The sequence below is a fragment of the Triturus cristatus genome, chromosome 3_2, assembly GCF_964204655.1.
Source record: "Triturus cristatus chromosome 3_2, aTriCri1.1, whole genome shotgun sequence".
NCBI lineage: Eukaryota > Metazoa > Chordata > Amphibia > Caudata > Salamandridae > Triturus > Triturus cristatus.
In genome coordinates this window covers 832,121,841-832,141,145 of record NC_140584.1, presented here as the reverse complement: position 1 = coordinate 832,141,145, position 19,305 = coordinate 832,121,841, and the positions used below count along the sequence as shown (strand labels likewise).

General features: G+C 49.4%; 1 protein-coding gene across 1 annotated transcript in view; it reads right to left on the bottom strand.

Annotated features, from left to right (window-relative positions):
- Positions 1 to 10,149: 10,149 nt before the first annotated feature.
- The window catches only part of WDR81 (WD repeat domain 81), a 142,085-nt gene continuing 132,929 nt past the window's right edge, over positions 10,150 to 19,305 (bottom strand). The window contains exons 10-11 of the mRNA XM_085649069.1: positions 15,413 to 15,592; positions 10,150 to 12,964 (exon numbers count right to left, since the gene is read on the bottom strand). Of these exons, the coding sequence (XP_085505195.1) occupies positions 12,632 to 12,964; positions 15,413 to 15,592 (513 nt within the window). The 3' untranslated portion in view covers positions 10,150 to 12,631. The remainder of the gene's footprint in view (positions 12,965 to 15,412; positions 15,593 to 19,305) is intronic.

Sequence of the window (19,305 nt, the reverse complement as noted above, 5' to 3'; positions counted from 1 at the left end):
AGGTCATTTACATCGCGGGAAACTGCCCGCTCAAATTTGGCAGATTGATTACATCGGTCCACTTCCTATGAGTAGGAATTGTCAATATGTTTGCACTATTGTTGATACATACAGTGGCCTGCTGGTAGCCCTTCCCTGTAAGCAAGCTACCCAATTGAATACCATTAAAACATTAGAATTGATTATGATGTATTATGGTGTGCCATTCCAAATTCAATCTGATAATGCATCCCATTTTCGTGGAAGATTGGTAAAGGAATTCTGTGTGGAAAACAATATTGAATGGATATTCCATATACCCTACTATCCACAGGCCTCGGGTCTTGTGGAGAGGTTGAATGGCTTGCTAAAGGATCAGCTGCGTAAGTTAACAGATGACAAGTATAAAAATTGGCGAGACTTTTTGCCCCAAGCAATATTGAATTTGAATAATCGTCCTTTTCTAAATGCTGAATCTCCACTTATGCGTTTGTTTCCCCCGAATGTTGAGGCTATGCCTAATGAAATCAGAGAGACTGTGATGTATTGGGAAATTACTCCCGGAGCTTTGGCTCCATGTAGAGCGACCCCAGGGTCGGCAGGCTTAGACTTGCATGCCATGGATGACACCGTTTTAAAAAGTAAGGATCGGGTCATCATTGCTACCGGTGTTGGTATTCATATACCACCTGGGAATTTCGGATTGATAGCCCCTAGATCGGGGCTGGCTGTAAAAGGCATTCAGGTGCTTGGAGGAATAATTGACAGTGATTATCAGGGAGAGATTAAGGTGCTCCTGCTGAATAGCAGTGAGGTTGACTTACTGATACACCGCACTGACCGAGTGGCTCAATTACTCATTATGCCGGTTTTCAGTGGTTCATTAATGAAAGGCGCTGCCCCAACTTTGCTAACTGTACGAGGCCAGAAAGGTTTTGGCTCTACGGATAACCCTGGGGCTAGGGTTTGGGTGCAGTCGCCTAAGAATCCCCCTGAACAAGCAGAGGTCATTGCCACCGGTCAGGACAATACCATTTTGGTTATGAGACCAGGGAAAGATAGCTGGGAAGCGGTCCCGGCTGACAAATGTTACTTACGAGAATGATTAATGCCTGTATTTGATTCTCTTTCAGATCATTCTTTGGACTGTTGCTGCAGGATGTGTCGGCGCTGGACTCCTTTTGGGCTGGTACGACGAGAGAGGAGGGATCCCGTCAACCCGGGATGAACTGAGAACCAGAGTGTTGCGTTCCTTCGCTGCGTGGGATTCATCATCGAACTTTTGGACATCGCTAGCTAAGAGGGTGACTGATGCCCCTCACTTCTGTTTGACACCGATGAGATCTGTACATGATATCTTGGCGACGTGTTTGGTTGCTGTCCCTGCCTCACTGGAAACTCTAACTAACATTTTCAATGTTTCAAAGGCTCGCCCCAATGTTCTCCTGGGTGATTTCGCTACCCATGTGTATTGCCCCTCATGTACTGAAATGCTAGACGAGCAACCCCCCATCCAGTCCCAAATAGTTACTTATAATATCACACAAGGTGACTTATGTTTCTTTCTTACGTGTAATCCTAGTGCGATCTCGGAATGTCTACGCCTAAAACTGAAAGGTGCCACTTCATTTACAGCTCATGAACGGACTTTGTGCTTTCAAAGGACACCGACCAAATGTGTTTCAGTTCAGAACAATATGACTTGCAATAGTTTGGTAGTTACCCCCAGTCATTATCGCACGATGTTACTACCTGCCGGATGGCTTTTCTCATGTGGTAATACTTCCTGGCCATATGTCCCTGCAAACATTTCCGGAGGCCCTTGTGCCATTACTAGACTAAGTTTACTAATGTTCTTGTCGCATCCGAATGCCAACTCTCGTGTGATTCGAGATACTGTGATGTTACAGGAGGATTGTGACTCATCTTTACATTTATATTCCAAGTCTGAATACCTTAGCCTAGCTATTTCAATTAGTGGTGTTCCTGCTTTGGCAGTTTATAATGCCAAATCTATTGGGAAAATGGCCTGCTGGATGGTGAAATCCATTAATCATACTTCTACAGTCCTGTCTGACATGCTATTAGACGCCCAGGGTGAACGTAGGGCCATTTTGCAAAATCGAGCGGCCATTGATTATCTTTTGCTTAAACATGGACATGACTGTTCTGATTTTGAGGGTCTCTGTTGTTTTAACTTGTCTGATCATACACAATCCATTCGCGCTCATATTGACAAGTTACGTGACTTAACGGAAGAAGTTAGAAAACACATTGACCAGGGATGGTTTGACTGGCTCTTTAATTGGTTGCCTGATGTACATATGCTACGTCAAACATTAGGAGGTATTCTGATTACTGTTGCTATTTTGATTTCTATCTGTTGTTTTATTCAGTGTATTCCTTCACTCCTTCAATTCTGTACACTCGGTACTAGACATAGATCAGTTAGCTTTGTTTCATATTATTCTTCCACCGATGTTAGTTCTGTGTAACGAATGTATAATAGACTGAAGTCAAGGGTGAAATGTACTGCTCGATTTTCCCGGCCTTTCTGTGTTAAAGGGGAACTAATGTGACTTCAGTCTCTTTCCATCCAAGTCTAAGGGTTAGAGTAGTGTATAGAGCCTATTTATTAGGCACTTCGACATGATCCTGTGTTCTTCCCCATAGATCAGGGTTTGCACACATATCCTAGGGGATAGATTCGTTAGTATTAGGGGTAATTTATTCTGTAGTGAGGGTATTTCATGGAGCCGTGCTGAATTCAGGCCTGGTAGGCCTCAAACGGGAGAGACTCCATCTTTCTTCCTGCTCCGGCAGCTTGGGATGCTTCTAGGTCATAGGCAGTGTTTTAGTTAGGAGGTGTTATTCGCTTGGAGAGAACCGGTTCAGGCCGGCCCTTATCGAAGGATTGTATTTTTCTTCATGCCGAAGACACATCAGGCCGGCCGGCTGGGAACGTGTCCTTGGCACGGGGAGGTACAAGAATTTGGTGGGCGGCAGGTTACGGGCTGGAATTTTCCATGAGAAAATGCACCTCTATATTAGTGAAAGTCTGAGGCAGATACTGGCACTTGCTTTTAGTTCGTAGGCGGCACCTGGCCGTTAGCAGTAAAGCTACTACTTATTCCAGGGAAGACAGATGACAAACTTGAAGGTGGAGAAAAAACAGAGAGATAGATATTCTTCTAACAGAATAGCCAAAGAGAAGAGAGTAGCCGATGAGGAAGAGGTCCCAGTGACTCGGAGAAGGACAAGGGAGTAGATCCGTGACTGCGGAGGTGTGACTTCCAGGCGAAGCCGAGGCACAGACGAGAAGGGAACCTAGATGACCATTGAGTGCAGGCTACATACGACCAAGGTGATGTCAACCCCTTTTTATTAGAGTGTACAACTTAATCTTTCACTTTTCCTTGCAGGTTATATGTCATAGTATAATGTTATGTGGTTACGTATGTAATGAGTAATAAAGTACCCAGTTTGTAGTGAATCAACATGTGCTGCGTGTTCTTGTATAAGAGGGTAGCCTATTCTTCTAGTCAGCTGTGACTTGACATGAACAGATGTTAATCCTGATCAGGTAAGTGGTAACTGAATAAGGGAGAAAGGAGCCCCTCGAACATGGGAACAGGTTGTGCTCAACTGGCGGTCCTTGTGTGATCTGATACATAGTAACACTGATTCCCTTGTTGTATGTCGTGGTAATTATAGGATGAACTCGTGCTAAGGCTGCCGTCTGGGTAGGAAGTCCTGGGTCCATCTAGGACCGCGAGGCTGAGGCTGCCGCCTGGGTAGGAAGTCCTGGGTCCATCTAGGACCGCGAGGCTGAGGCTGCCGTCTGGGTAGGAAGTCCTGGGTCCATCTAGGACCGCGAGGCTGAGGCTGCCGCCTGGGTAGGAAGTCCTGGGTCCATCTAGGACCGCGAGGCTGAGGCTGCCGTCTGGGTAGGAAGTCCTGGGTCCATCTAGGACCGCGAGGCTGAGGCTGCCGTCTGGGTAGGAAGTCCTGGGTCCGTTTGGGACCGCGAGGCTAAGGCTGCCGTCTGGGCAGGAAGTCCTGGGTCCGTTTGGGACCGCGAGGCTAAGGCTGCCGTCTGGGCAGGAAGTCCTGGGTCCGTTTGGGACCGCGAGGCTAAGGCTGCCGTCTGGGCAGGAAGTCCTGGGTCCGTTTGGGACCGCGAGGCTAAGGCTGCCGTCTGGGTAGGAAGCCCTGGGTCCATCTGGGACCGCGAGGCTGAGGCTGCCGTCTGGGTAGGAAGTCCTGGGTCCACTTAGGACCGCGAGGCCGCCACTTGTATTATAAGAGGTCTTGGTATATATATAGTAGGAATTCCCTGTCCTTAGGTGGTATATATATATGTGGTTTTGTTTGTGAATAGGCCCTAGGGAGGGGGTAACGTTCTGGCTGGGTTAGAGAGGCTCTGTTGAGCGGGTTCTATCTGATCAGAAAAACCCAAGCAGAACACACCTGCATTGAGAGTGTGTTTGGCCTTGAAACGTTGGCATACTGGATTCAAGTGTGCCTATTGTTACATGACATACATCTGAAGTGATAGTAGGTGGAAAGGTATTCAGGCTGCATTTTGGTGCTACTCTTTCAACAATTTGCCATCTACGTTTGGTACTGTACTGATAGTTGAATGAACGTGTGGTAATGGTGCATCAGAGGGTCTGTGTTGTGCTTGCTGGGTGCAATGTATAAAACAATGACTGTGGCATTGTTCTTCGTTTTCTGTAAGTGGTTTGGCTATGTAGAACTAAATGAATAGTGCTAACAAGCTCGCTATAGAGGACGTATGGCATACAGAGTTGAAAGACAGCTAATAACAACTATGAGTGTGTGTCACTATTGCCTTATGTATAGTCCTTGGCCCAGTGTTGGATGGATAAGCTTGTTGGGGTGTCTAGTTTCTACCAGTGAGTGGCATAGGGTGTTGGAAATCACAAGCGCTACGGAGACGAGTGAAGGAGTAGTAAGTGGAAGTGGACGTGGTAAGTAAGAAAGACATGGTGGCCTAGACTTTTGGCAGACAATATCTATTCCTTTATGCAGAGTGTAAGCAGCAAAGTACAAAAGCAGCTACACAGCGTTCTGGTTAGGACTGTGATGATTATTGCTGGTGGGAAGGAACTGGTCATCATACGCATGAACTCTGGTGCTGGGGTGGATGCATGAGAGTTTTAGGATGACGTATCTAGTGCTTGAATTGTAATAATGGTGTTGTAGAGAAACACGTCATCACTTGCAATGCTCGTGGCATAGTGTGGATTCCATGATTGCCATGAATGTGTTCCTGTTGCGGTTAGATTGTATTGAAGGTATGTTCACATGTTCGGTCAGTGAATTCCAGTGGGCTAGAAAGGTGACGTAAGCCAGGTGTATAGAAGTCTACTTCAAAGCATTAGAATAAATCCATTAATAAATTACTGCAGGTGCGTAACATATGCAGCTACCTTATCTGTGACACTGTACAGTTAGTGCACGAGCCGATTTCACTAAACATATCTTGGGATGCATGAGCTCCAGGAGTTATGCAGAGGTAATGAATGTGCACTGCTGAGTAACACATTTACAGCCGGATAATTGGCTTTTGATACTGTGGTGGATGCAAAGGAGGAGAGGCTGCGTGCAGTTGGATTAACCCAGTTTAGATGATGCATGGGCAGTTTCTTCAGCGTGCATATTTGGGTAGTTTGTGTGGCTTCCGGTACTCTGCAGAAGGTCCTGTACATGGCATAGCTTTTCAGGTGTGAGAAAGGGAGGAGGCTAAAGAGTCTGATGGCGGCAATACAAGGAGCATTGCTGGGGAGCTACAAACAAAGCAAGCCAGTAGAATGAAAGAAGGAAAGATAGCAGAGGGGTTTAAACGGGACTGAAGTGAGGAGAAAAAAGAATTAAGGATTTAGGCATGGATGTAGATATAGGATGTACAGTAAAAAGGGAGGGGGGAGTTTAGGTACGTGCGAGGGGGACAAGTGAGTTGGAGACGAAGGCTGTGGGGTGTGGGTGGGAGACAGGGGAGTAGAAGCTAGTGTAGTATGGCAGAGGAGGAGAGAGATGGGTGAGAGGAGGAGAGAGATGGGTGTGAAAAGGATTAGTGTAAGGGTTGCGGGAGAAGGTGCATATGATGTGCACAGAAATGGCAGGGAGCAGGGGTTTCCTTAGCATGTTCTTGTAGGTGCAAGGAAGTCCATATGTCTGCTGACAGTTGGTAGCTAGTCATGGCTGTGCCAACCATGACGCATGAGCTACTTCCTTACACAAATTGCCATAGAACTGCAATGGGCTCTTGAACCCATTCATGCACTCTAGGGGCATTATGGTATAACGTAATGGAATCCACATGACTCAAGCAGAAGTGTGGCTCAATGATTAGAGCGGCAGACCCTGATGCAGAGGTCTAGCCCGGGACCAGGGTTCAATCCCCCGCCTCGGCAGGTCTTGGGCTCAAAAATTCAACGGACCTGATAATTCTCGCCTCGGTGCCATTCCAATCATGGAGTCCCACTCTGCAACTCTGGGCAATAGCTTGCTTAATCTCCACAACGGCCCCCACAACGCTACGGATGCCTGGCTTCCACCTTGGGGGTGCCCAGGAGTGGACGCCTCACAGGGAAAGCCAGGATGGGTTCCACAGCGGTATTCGTACAAGCGCCTTGAGACCCTTGCGGGTGAGTAGTGCGCTATACAAGTATAAATTTACTAATTTACTTACATTGGCGAAAAGCCCCTTCCAAGACACATATGCTCACTATTCGAGTAGGTGATGCACATTCATCTTACGCCTCACAAGTGCCCTTTAGGAGGTCAGTGTCACAAAGAACAGTAAGGAACTCTTAAGGAATTCTGCCACCCGTAAAAGATTAAAATATGCAGTCACACGCTGCTCCCCCGTGCCAGGCAGACCCATGGACTCCATCAAATAGTGTAGCGGAGTGGCACTGCATAGACCCTTGTCAGTGTGGGGGCATGCTATATCTATGCAGAGACATCCAGCAGTGTCGCTCAACAGTCTTTCCCTGCACCCACCCTCATAGGGGACTACAGGTTCCTCAAGAGAGCACGTGCCACCTACACAGACACAACAATGGTTTCCCATACGTGCTGCAGATACAACTTTTCTTCTGATAAAAGAAGTGCAGAGCCACAGTGTGCACAGAGCATGCACACTACGGATGCACAGTATCCCTCCATTAGCTGAGCCCCAGGTTTCGAGGTTCATTGTCCGTATTCCGCTCCTAGGTGCAAATGGGCATGCCAAATGCATGGGCAAGTTCACCAAAAGAGGTCCGGAAATGTTGGGAATTATCAAAATACTCCTACAACTGAGAGCAAATGGTTTAGTAAGAATTTGCTGACACTATCAGTGGCCATGTTCTGTAGCAAGAGATGGTGCAAAGGCAGGCTCTGTACCCTACCTGAAGTGCTATTATTATTCTCTGCAAGCCACTGTAAGTCATTACGTGGCTAGGCAAAGCTATGCCTCCCCACCCAGCTCGATTTTTCTACTTGTGGTTGGGTGCAGCAGAATTGTAGTTCGGGTGTGTACGCATTTATATCCACATTCCTTGTGTTGAGAAAGCTTACTGACCCTCGTAATAAAAAAAATCACCAATTCTCCCATAACTAGAGTTGTGCGTTTCTCCAGGTATGTGTGGTAAGTAATGCATTGGGCACCTTATTAAGAGTGGAATAAACCTGCAGGGTGAATGGTGCCCCCAATGAAAAGTCCATGTTGACATACATAAGATGGTGGTTACCTGTAGGCTGTGCTGTTCCACTGTGGACATGATGACTTTCATTTAATTTTGTCCCCAGTTTCCCTGGCTCAAAACCGTAAAGGGGTGGAGGGCGCATCTTCCAGCTTGAAAAAACAGTTTTCCTCCACAGTAGCAAAGACTCACACTTTCTGCTTTCTTGCACTGTGTTAGGCAAGCAGAACTTGGCTGAGAATGTGCGGAGAAAATCCACAATCAGCTTGAGCAGGTGAAACCCACTCTGGCTCTCTAAGCCATTCTAGGAATACCACCAAAAGGATTAAGAAGCTTGGGAAAGATGATCCCTCCTGATTGGAGTACTGTGTGGATTTTGAAAAAAAGCTTGTTGGCTCTGGCTTATCACAAGCAGCCATGAAGTAAAATAAACAATGCCCCAAAAGCTAAGAATTTATATTTTACCTGGGCCTCGAGGAAATCTATGCTCACTACGGAGGTTTGCCAGGTATAGAGCAGTCCTTACAGAAGCTTATCCGTCCAGACGGACACGAGACCTAGACTCTGGCAGAGATACAGCTACTTAACCCTGACTTTATTAAAGAACCAGCGGGAGTGAAGCGAGAGGAGCTCAAATGTAATTGAATCATGTATGGATGACGCCTGAGGAAGAACTGCAAAGAAGCCACAATGACCTTCTCTCTCAACTAACCACAATTGCTGTGAAGCAACAAGGAGGATCCAGAAGTCGAGACAAGAAGATAGAAATTCCAGCACTGCGAGTGTGGTTAGTGTGCAGTCACCAACATGCCTCTATACACCAGGAACAGATGTATCTGCCGATACCCAACTCCAAAGGTACACGAAGTAGTTTCCATTTCAGTCCATGTTTTGGAATAGTGTTCTATAGGCTGCAGCTAGTTGTCACGAAATTAGTGCTGGGACTGTGCATGCCTGAAGCACCCGTGAGTGCCCCACGGACAAAAGACATCTCTACCAACCAAAATGTGTGGCCCCCTAACAGCCAGTTCTAAGATTCATGCACCTGAAGTTCGCAACCCTGGGTGAGATCTTGCAGTGGATGCATACAATAAAGAGCGCACACTACCCTTGCAAAAAATCTGAACCAGTTGCGTTTCCAACTGGCCCTCTTTTCCAGTGACTGTGTAAAGTGCTCCAGAACCTCTGGCTGTCAAAGTCCTGGCATTACCTTTATTTGGACACCAAGACTCCTTGTGAACTTAACTTTGGCACCCTAAATTATTTTGGGACTTGGGTTAATGGATGTTGAGTCTTTTGAATGTAGCGACAGAGATTAGCTTTTTCCCAAATGCGCTCAGGGCTGCCAAGAAACTTGGGCAGACCTTATATTCAAAAAGCATCACGACTTACAAAGGCTGTAGAAGATCAATTAAGTTTTCGTACCAGGATAACACAGGCCAGGGAGCCATAGATCCAGAGAAAAATCAAGTGCCTAGAACCTAGATGTTATAAATGCGTTTGTTGTACTGCATATTGGCCTCATAAGGTACAATCATCTTCTGGTATTTTATGCAATTTGAACTGTACTATTGTATCTACCTATTACACACACACAGAGACGTTCAATTTATAGAGTATACAGGTTGACATGATGTTTCGGAGTTTGTACCCCACTACCACCTCCAAGATAAACCTTGACCTCGTGACTTTGCTACTTCTGGAAATTCAAGAGCCCAAAGGGAGTAACCTGGTTATCCAATTGGAGTGCATCAGCAATTGCGGCCCAAGGATACCAGTATTCTGCCAACCCCCTGCTCGTGCTCTCAAACCAGTGTCTAGTATGATGTTGTAGGTCCCGCCCAATGATCTGTATAAGCCTTCTAAGCGGTCCTCTGTAAGTTATCCCAATGCTCTCTGTGGTCCCAATAACTCAGTTCAACACTCTGTCCAATCCACTGAAGCTTCACGTTGAAGTTGTTTGGTAATTTGCAGCGAGCCTCATCTTTGCTACTTGTGAACTACATCTTCACACTTCCTCTGTTGCCGCTCTACTTCTTCCCACAATGTCTTTACCACCACCCCTCCACTGTTTCCCTTCATCCTTTCCCAGCATCCCTGGGCTGTTGCTCTTATGTCCTTCAACCCCATCCATTCCACAGTTCTTGGATGCCCTTATGTTGTGCCATGATCACCTCCTCTACCACTCCTCCACCTCATCATCTGCCTCATCATCCTCCACCACCTCCATACCTGGTAGCTTTCATCCTCTGCTACCCTAATCATTTAACACCCTAATTGCCACTGCAATCCATTTATACTATGACATCCCACCTTACCGAGGACCACTTCACCTTCCACCCCTTACCCTTTGTATCATGAAGACCAGATGAGGTGGAAAATACTGCTATGAACAGGGACTTGTTCACAATTACAAGTCCAATTAGCTGAACATCAAAAACACACATACGAAGACTGGAGATCTTTTTTTTTTATATATATAAGAATTATGTACAACTAATACTGGCTGTTAATAGGCAGCAGTGCATTTAGATGGACATTAAGTAGTGGAAGAACCATCCTAGGCAAGTGTTATCTTTGCTGTATTAAGAGCTATGTCCATCTCAGATATTTATGGAATGATGCAAGTTTCTCCTGTCCTCTCAATCGCTCCCTTATAGGAGAATGGGGATTGCTGCAGGATAGCATATCAATGAATGGAGTGGCTAGCCAATGCCACCTGGTCTTGCAATATAGTTGTAGCTTCATAGGAGCTTTCTCTGTTCCACAAACGACCGATTTCCTCTCACTGACTTCCAGAATGCAAGGTCAGTGTCTACAAGTTTATGTGCACCACATGATTTGCCACAGTTAAGACATTGTGACAGGCAAAGGACTGTCCGATCACTGCCACAACCAAAAGCACAGCCAACCACCAGCTCTTTGAATGAAGATCACTGAATCCACTCCGGCTTGCTGTCCACAGCTTCCCCAATCCATGGCCAGTCAACTCACAGAGGATGGCTGGATTAGAAGAAATCTCCCTAGGCATGACATGAAGTGAACTGCAACGCGGTGCAACAAAATTTGGTAATAAAAGAGTTTAGAGGCACAGAACGAGGAGCAACGAGTGCACTGCCCTAGGCCCGCAGAGAAGACATTTGGGAGCAAGAGCTGGTTGGAGAGCGCAGATGGTCTGTATTTCTAACGTTGTAGGAATCTATAAACAGGTTTTCACACCCAAGTGCTATACAACTTCCTAGAAGTCTCTGCCTAAACAAGTGAGTAAGTTATCAAGTTTGTGCAAAAGGAGGCAACGCTAACCCATGTAGCTTTAAAGGTTTCATCTACTGTCTGCTTTGCACAACCCGAAAGACTCCTGAACCCAAACCACATTATTGCATACAGAGCCATCAGCTACACTTGAATGTCACAGACCACATAGAGCTATCAGCTACACCAGAACTGCACAGCACACTCGAGGTCTATCAGACACGAAGAGAAGTCAGTGACAACTAAAGCCTATGATGCCCACATAAGCATCAAACACAGCTCAAATCCATCCATGGATAGTGTATACAGCTACAGGTAAACACCGTTGGCAATGCACAAAGAGCATTACACCACATTCAAATCCCACGGACCACAAACAGCAGTTAGTTGCGTCTGCAGCCTGTCAGTGCACAAAGGGCTCTCCGCTAGGCTAGACATCGAAAGTCATTAGATAAACTTAAACATTAATCTGACGCTGGCAACTCTCTTCGACTACTCCCACTACTCTATTTTCGCACAGGGCAAGAAGCCATCAAATCCATCCAAACTTTACTGGTCACAAGCACCGTAGGCTACAACTAAACCAGATTGTAGAGACCACGAACAGCAGTCAGCACCCAAGCAATCATCATTCACTGCTCCCAAACTCCAGCAAAGAGATGGGACTGTCAATTTCAATCAAACACTGGCCAAAAAAACTTGATAGTTGCATCCGAGCATCAAAGGACCATAGGCCCAAATTCAACTTAAACCCATTCAGCTACACACATACAAAGCTGTGGACTACAGCCAATCCCCACTAGACATAACTAATAATTATTAATATACCAACTCTATCAGTGCACAAATACGGGGCAAACAGACCCAGAGCTACCCATGTACAGATCATGGTGGGGTAACGCAGGCACACATTATGCTAGCAACCAATGTGACATGGGGCAATGCAAGGCTATTTTACAAGACTGCTTACATGCACCGCATCACAGTTATGCTGCCCTATAAAACCCTGTAGGAACTGTTTCCATTGTATCATTGACACTTGGACCTCTGCGTCAGTAGAGAAGATGAAGAGCTGTGGCAGGTATATACCGGACATATTATTTTATAGATTTAAATAAGTGTTTTTAGAGAGTGGAGACTACAGGAAGTACAATATGGCGCATAAACCTTTAGCAAGGACTCAACATTATCATGTGGGCTCAGAGCAGGACTTGCATACTTGAATTTTAAGAAAGGTGTGTGAACCTGCGTTACAGACTACAATGTCTGTACTGTGGGAGTTGTGCATCGGTCTGCAGCTGGGGTGTCCTACGTAAGTCGAAGTGGGCATGATCCATGCCAGATTTTCAGAATATTCACATAAAATAAGTTTGCCAATAATTAATTTAAATTGAACCCATTTACATAGCAGTGTCTATGCTGAAAATCAGGCATGTATCCCCTTCTTACACCTTTATTGGGCATAGCTGGTCTACAGTGAAGAGTCCAACATTTAAGTTATGGGAGTTGTGCATAGGCTTGTAAAGAGGATTCCAGGCTGTGGGAGTGGTTTAGGGTTTGGCAAGGGGGTCCCATACTTCAGCTGTGGGACTGGTGCACTGGCTGCATAAGTGGTCACACACTTGAGCAATAAGGGAAGAGCTCGTCGTACTAAAACATCTCCCACGTTGCATCTCCACAGTTGTCTAAGCAAGAAGACGAACAATTCCATTATCCGAGCCCAGGAGAAGAAGACGCTTGGTAGGAAGCACAGAAAGGGTGGTCAGCGTCCCCCGGAAGTTCTCCGAGCTGAGCTTGGTGGTACTGGTGGGCAACACTGAGGGACTGAGCAGAGAGTAGATGCCAATCTTGTTGGCCACTGTGCCAGTGACTATCTCGCTGCCATACAGGTCGAAGGCGTGGATGGGGTCAGAGACGCACTTATAGAGATGCAACGGCTTTGGTTTCTGCTCCGGATCCTTCCAGACAGTCAACGAGTGATCGGTGGAGGAACTAACCAAGATGTTCCCGTCAGCAGCCTAGAGAACAGAGACAAGAATGAAGAATGGCCAAGACCTGCATCTACTATTCACACACCACAATAACATGTTTAAGAAAGCAATCAATGGCATGAAGGCCCGGGTGAGAGGCGACTGTTGTGTATTAATGAAAGTAAAGGCCCGTGGTCGGTGTGTTTCATCGCACCATCCGGTCTACATGGCCTTCTGAATGGAGAGACAGGGAGGGCAGGAGCAGTTGCCTCCCCAGGAGCTACCATCTTACAAGATTCCTTATAGAACCTTCTCCTGGTATAAGGAGGTAGTACCAGAGCTAGGAGACACTGACCAGGATATTCCTGCAGTTTTCTCTACACCACTTTCCACCTGGGGTGCCATGGGGTCAGGATGTGATCAGGGACGCACGTCTGGCAAACGTCACGTACGTGACGGCCATACATCAGGCACGTCGTGAGCACGCATACTTCCCAGCAACAGAAGCCATTTCCCAATATGACATTCGTCTTTAGCAAGCAGCAGTCCCGAGGCCGACAAGGTCAGCGCCGCCCCTGGTAAACAGACCCACGGGGGATAAACTTTGTTTAACCTCTTCTGTGTCAAGGAGAGGGGAGCGGTGGCAGCGGGGGCCGGGGGTAAATATGGACAACGGTTACTCATTAGACCTATGAACGGCAGATTTGTGACAGGACTGTTTGATCACTGCCCACACACGGGTCGGGTCCGAAAGGAAGGAGCAGGGAAGGGGACACAGCGAGGAGGGATCTGGGGGGCACAGTGGGGAGCAAGGGGCCACGGAGCAGGCTGGAACGCACAGGAGTGACTGCCGGGTGTACAGTGGTAAAGGAGCATGGGGCGCCTAGAAGCAAGGCGCACAAGGGACTGGCAGTACCGGGACAGTGATACATTGAGGAGGGATAGTAAGGGTAAAGTACGGGCAGCACAGGCACGCCATCACACTGGGATTAGGAGTACAGGCAGCGGGGGGGGGGGGGGGCAGACTGCGGAAAGAGGGTAAAGGAAGCAGGTTAGAGTAGGCAGGACGTCCCAGAGACAGACTGACAGAGGGCAAGTAATGGGAGCAGAGGAAGACAAGCCACGGGGGGAGGTGGGGGGGGGGGGGGGGGTGAGCACTGTGAGCAGGGAGAACAGGCTAAAGGAAATGAACAGTAGAGGCAGAGGTACATAGGTGCAGTCAGTGGCATAGACGGAGTGGCGGCATAGAGGTATTAAGAGCAATGGGGGGGGGGGGGGGGGGGAGAGAACGGCACGGAGGAGGCCCACCAATCAATGACAGGCAGTGGTTTGGTGGAGAAGTCCAACGGACAGGGGGACGGGACGAGAGGGGACCTGTAGTTCTGGGGTGCAATCTTCGGACTCCAGCCTCATTGTGTAGGTGAGTGATGTGCCGACGTCATATTGCAAAGAGTTGCACACCGACTGCACACTACTGGCTGCGGACTCCCAGCCCACAGCGTCTGAGTCTATTCGATTGGTTTCATTTATTATACTTGAGTCCCATGATTTCTGTCATCAGGCATTTACTCCACAAGAGTGTCAGGCACCAAGACCATAGTGCTAGCCAACATCCAACAACTCTATGGTGTTTTGTTTTGCATTGGGCCCCCACCCCCTCAGCTAGCCTTCAACCTTGTACTCCAACGTGCAGTGGTCATGTTAATACATCAATATGCCAGCGCCTGGTCTCATACAGTGACCAGCGGGCTTTCATGCCAGAAGCCATATAACCGCAAAAGGGGTCAGCCAGGCAGTTCAGTCACAACTTGTTAGCCACCAGCTTTCAACTCACTGTGGCAGATTTCAGACTCACATCTTACTGTGCCAACTTAAAGGCACTCATCAACTGGTCTCGACGGCAAGATTTCCACCAGTTTCATGCCATACCGTGCCTGCAGTAGCCAGACTCACACCCCCAAGCCAGGCTCTCAATCCAATGATAGGTGTTAGTCATGGTCCACCCAACACTGAAATGAGCCACCGCCCCTCGACCCCAGAGTTCTGCCAGGCTCTCGTCCCACGCTGCTGTTAACAGTCTGGCTTTGGCAATCAAGCTCCCGCCCTATGGCGCCACCAGGCTCCCACCGCACAATGCCAGCTCTCAGAATCCAGCATTACAGCATCATTAACAATCAGAGTAGCATGGTGGAGGCAGCACTCGGGCTCCCACGTCAGAGTGAGGTCAACAGTAAGGGCTCTCTCTCCTCCCACCCAAGATACTGTCGCCATTAGACCAGTTCTCAGTGCTGTCAGCAGTTTGAGAAGCTACGAGGTGCTGTGAGCTACCAGACCAGCTCCTAGGGGGTCAGCTGTCAGACCAGTGCCTAGGTGCTGTCACCAGCCACAACGGCTCACGGGTGCTGTCAGCCATACAAGTCTAGTGCTCCCCTCATGTGCACAACATGAGCAGGCTTGTGGTTGGCTCTAGTGTGGGTGTGCCGCCTCTCATCTCACCTTCATCTGCAGTATGTCCCCTTCGTGAGCTGGCCAACCCCGCAAGATCAGGCCTGTCCGGACATCCAGAATCACAATGAAGCCAGAGGAGTACCCAGCCACCATGCTGCGCCCATTGGGGCTCACCGCCAGGTACCGAATGAGGCCAGCACTGGGGTTACTGGCCAGCTTGAACTCGTGCTGCAAGAAGAGAGGAAAATGTGCAGGTTAAAAGGGTTACCACACGCGGCTTCAAACAAAAGATCTTGAAGGCAGAAGATATCAGTCACAAGAACAATCAGGCGCTATCTCTTGGCTATAGCCCCCCGAATAATGACCCTCACTTTCCTGAACCTCCAGTATCCATTAGTAACTCTAGCTCCGACATGTTCTCTACCCCCAGTGACTAAAAGTGGCACTTACTGCTTCCAGTGCCCACAACCATCACTATTCACATCCCCGAGTTTTTACAACCACCAAGCTTGGTAACTGCATACCACACGGCATACTGGTTCACACCAGATCAACACACAGTATTTATTGGGTGCTGAAATAGAAGATAGACGGTTGTTCAATATCTACTGGTCTTGAATAACAATATCCAGAAACACAATCTATCAGCACATCCACGAGTATTAAAGAGTATTACTCTTGTTAAGTAAGAGTTTGCTTCTATCACAGTTCAGAATTGAAGCCACGTTGTCTTTCTTCGCAATTTCTTCTTTTTTTGCCACTTCCATTAGTATTTATTTTATATCAATTAATAGAGTTCGCCAGACAGATCTCTTCACTGATTTTCAGGACATTCATAACACCTAAAAATATGTGTTCACAGCCAGTATAGAGACTGCCACCAAAGTATTGACTAACTGGTATTTGACCCCTGTGCGCCTCCACAAAGACAACCCGGAACGAAGCTCAGATTGTTGGTGCGGCTGTAGGTCCGCGGGCACACTGCTCCATCTGTTGTGGGACTGCCCTCGTCTTACAGCCTACTGGACTCAACTTTTAGACGACATAGATCTACACTTTGACACACTGATATCTAGATTCCCCTCCTACATGATTCTGGGTCAGCACAACCCGCTGACTTATCCACTCAAGTCCCGCAAGGGGAGGAAGATAGGACTGGCATTGGGGGCGGCGCTTCAGAAGATCCTTACCCTTTGGGGCACCGGAAAGATATCCACGTATCAGGGATGGCTCCGCAGATTATGCGGCTGCCCGAGGCCACCACAGGGGGCCACTCAGGAGGGCGTCCCTGTAGTGGCATCGGGCATCCACCCCCCTTTCTCGTCGGTCCCCCCCCCCTTTTCCTTGGGGGGGAGCTTGGCCTAGGGAGGAGTCCGACCTTGGTCGCGGGTGTCCCGCGTCACGTCCGGTGCGCGAGGCGGGGTGAGGGGTACATAGGTATCCCCCACCCCCTCCTCTGCCTCTTTCCCACACCGGACGCGCCGTGGACACCTTGCCTCCAACAAACTGCTGCAGGTTTATTACATACAACGTTAAGTAATCTGGTGGGTTAGCTTACGGGCGATCCAAGGACAGGCAGCCTTCTTGCCACCTGCCCGCCTGATGAGCCTAGCAGCACCGTGGCGAACCACTTGAACGCCGGCATCATCACCAATGAGGCTGAGACGAACGGGGGGATGGGCTGGTACAGGTACGATTGTGAGTTTAGGAAGAAGATGGCCATCTGTCCCGAACTAGGGTGGGACCAGCTGGAGGAGCGACTCTTGGTCCAGCACATGGGCAAGGGCAAGGTTGAGGCCGAGGAGAAGCCTAGTTCCACCATGCGGATGGGTGGCTCAACCAAGGGACAGAGGCAGGACAGGAAGAGGCAGTTCAGGCAGCCCTTTCGAGGAGGCCGGGGTGGTGGACAGAAGCAGGGACCCAGGAGAGCCTTCCATGGCACGTGTAGGCTTTTCAACGCTGGCTCCTGCTCCTGGGGCAAGGCCTGCCGATTCTCTCACACCTGCAGCAAGTGCGGTTCCCCCCACTCTGCCACCCCCTGCGACAAGCGCGAACACGCCTCCATGCCCGCCAGACAAGACAAGTATGCCCGGGGTCCCCCTGCCAGACCCCCTCGCCTCCTCCCCCCTCAGATCAGGCCCCACTGCACCTCCCGCTCCCTCCCCGGGTGTGCCCCTGGCCAAGGGTCCCTCCCCCGTGGTCACCGCAAACCTGCTACCACTACTTAGGGAATACCCCAATGCGAAAGACAGACTGGCCCTGGTCTAGGGGTTCGTGGAGGGGTTCTGTATCCCCTACAAGGGCCCCCTAGTCAACAGAGATGCAGAGAACCTCAGGTCAGCCAGGGACCACCCCGAGGTAGTAGGGGCTAAGATCAGGAAGGAAGCGGCTCTGGGGAGGGTGGTGGGCCTTTCCGGCACCACCCCCCCCCCCCCCCCCGCCTTCCGAACTTCGTTGTCTCTCCCTTGGGTGTGGTCCCGAAGAAGGAGCCTGGGGCCTTCAGGCTGATCCAGCACCTGTCCTACCCCGATGGGGATTCAGTGAACCACTGGCTGGAGGAGGGTTTGTGCTCGGTCTCCTACTGTTCACCTGACATGGCAGTAGACATGGTCAGGAGGGCGGGCAAGGGAGCGTGGCTATCAAAGGCCGATATTGAGTCCGCTTTCCGCCTCCTACCGGTTCACCCTGACAGTCAGCACCTCCTTGGGTTTAAGTGGCAAGGTGAATTCTTCTACGACAGGTGCATGCTGATGGGGTGTGCGGTCTCGTGTGCCTACTTTGAAGCCTTTAGCTTATTCCTGCAGTGGGCCCTATTGGCTAGGTATAGCGTCGAAGGGGTGACCCACTACCTGGACGACTTTCTGTTCATTGGGGGTGCGGGTACACAGGAATGTAGCAGGGGGCTTCTATGTTTCCAGGACCTGGCCAGACACCTAGGGGTGCCGCTAGCACCTGGTAAGATGGAGGGTCCTGCGCAGGTCCTCACCTTTCTGGGCTTCGAGCTTGACACGGTAACGGGCGTGTCTAGGCTCCCTGCGGAGAAGGTACAGGCTTTGCGGCAGGACATCCGGTCACTGCTGGGGAAAGACAAGGCGCCCCTGGGTGTCATTCAAAGCCTGTTAGGCAAGTTAAACTTTGCAGCGAGAGTCATCCCAGTGGGGCGGGTGTTCGCCAGGAGATTAGCCAGGGCCACAGGTAACTTGTCGAAGAAACACCACTGGGTCAGGTTGAGTACAGGCCTGAAGAAGGACCTTGCCATGTGGGGAGATTTCCTGCTGCACTTCAATGGGACGGTCATCTGGAGGGCCCCCTGGGTTGACAGTCCCGAACTCAGCCTGTTCACAGACGCCTCGGGAAGGGAGGGCTTTGGGGCAATCCTGGGCGAGGAATGGTGTGCACAGGAATGGCCCAACGCTTGTCGCAAGCATGGCATTACTTCCAAAATCACAATTCTAGAGCTATTCCCCATCATCATATCCCTCCACCTTTGGCCGTCCATCTTGTCCAACAGGAAGGTCCTTTTCTGGTCAGACAATATGGCGGTCGTGCAGGCAATCAACGGGCAGACCGCCAAGTGCCCTCTGGTGCTCTGCCTGCTCAGGGAGCTCGCCAGATGGAGCCTGCGTGGCAACTTGGAGTGTAGGGCTAGACACATCGAGGGGGTTAAGAATGTTGCGACTGACGCTCTCTCTCGTTTTCAGTGGCTTCGATTTCGAGAGGCGTGGCCGCAGGCGAGAGAGGAGATGACCCCCTTCCCCGCAACCCTCTGGAGGATCTTGGAGTTGAAAAACAGCTGAGGGCTATGGGGCAACAGGCCCTCGCCCCCGGCACCAGGAAGCGGTACCTGGCGAGCCTTACCTGCTTCAACAACGTGGCTGCTGTGTTGGGCCTGGCCGGGGTACCCGTTGAGGGAAAGGTTCAGGCCTTCGTGGTGTGGGCCA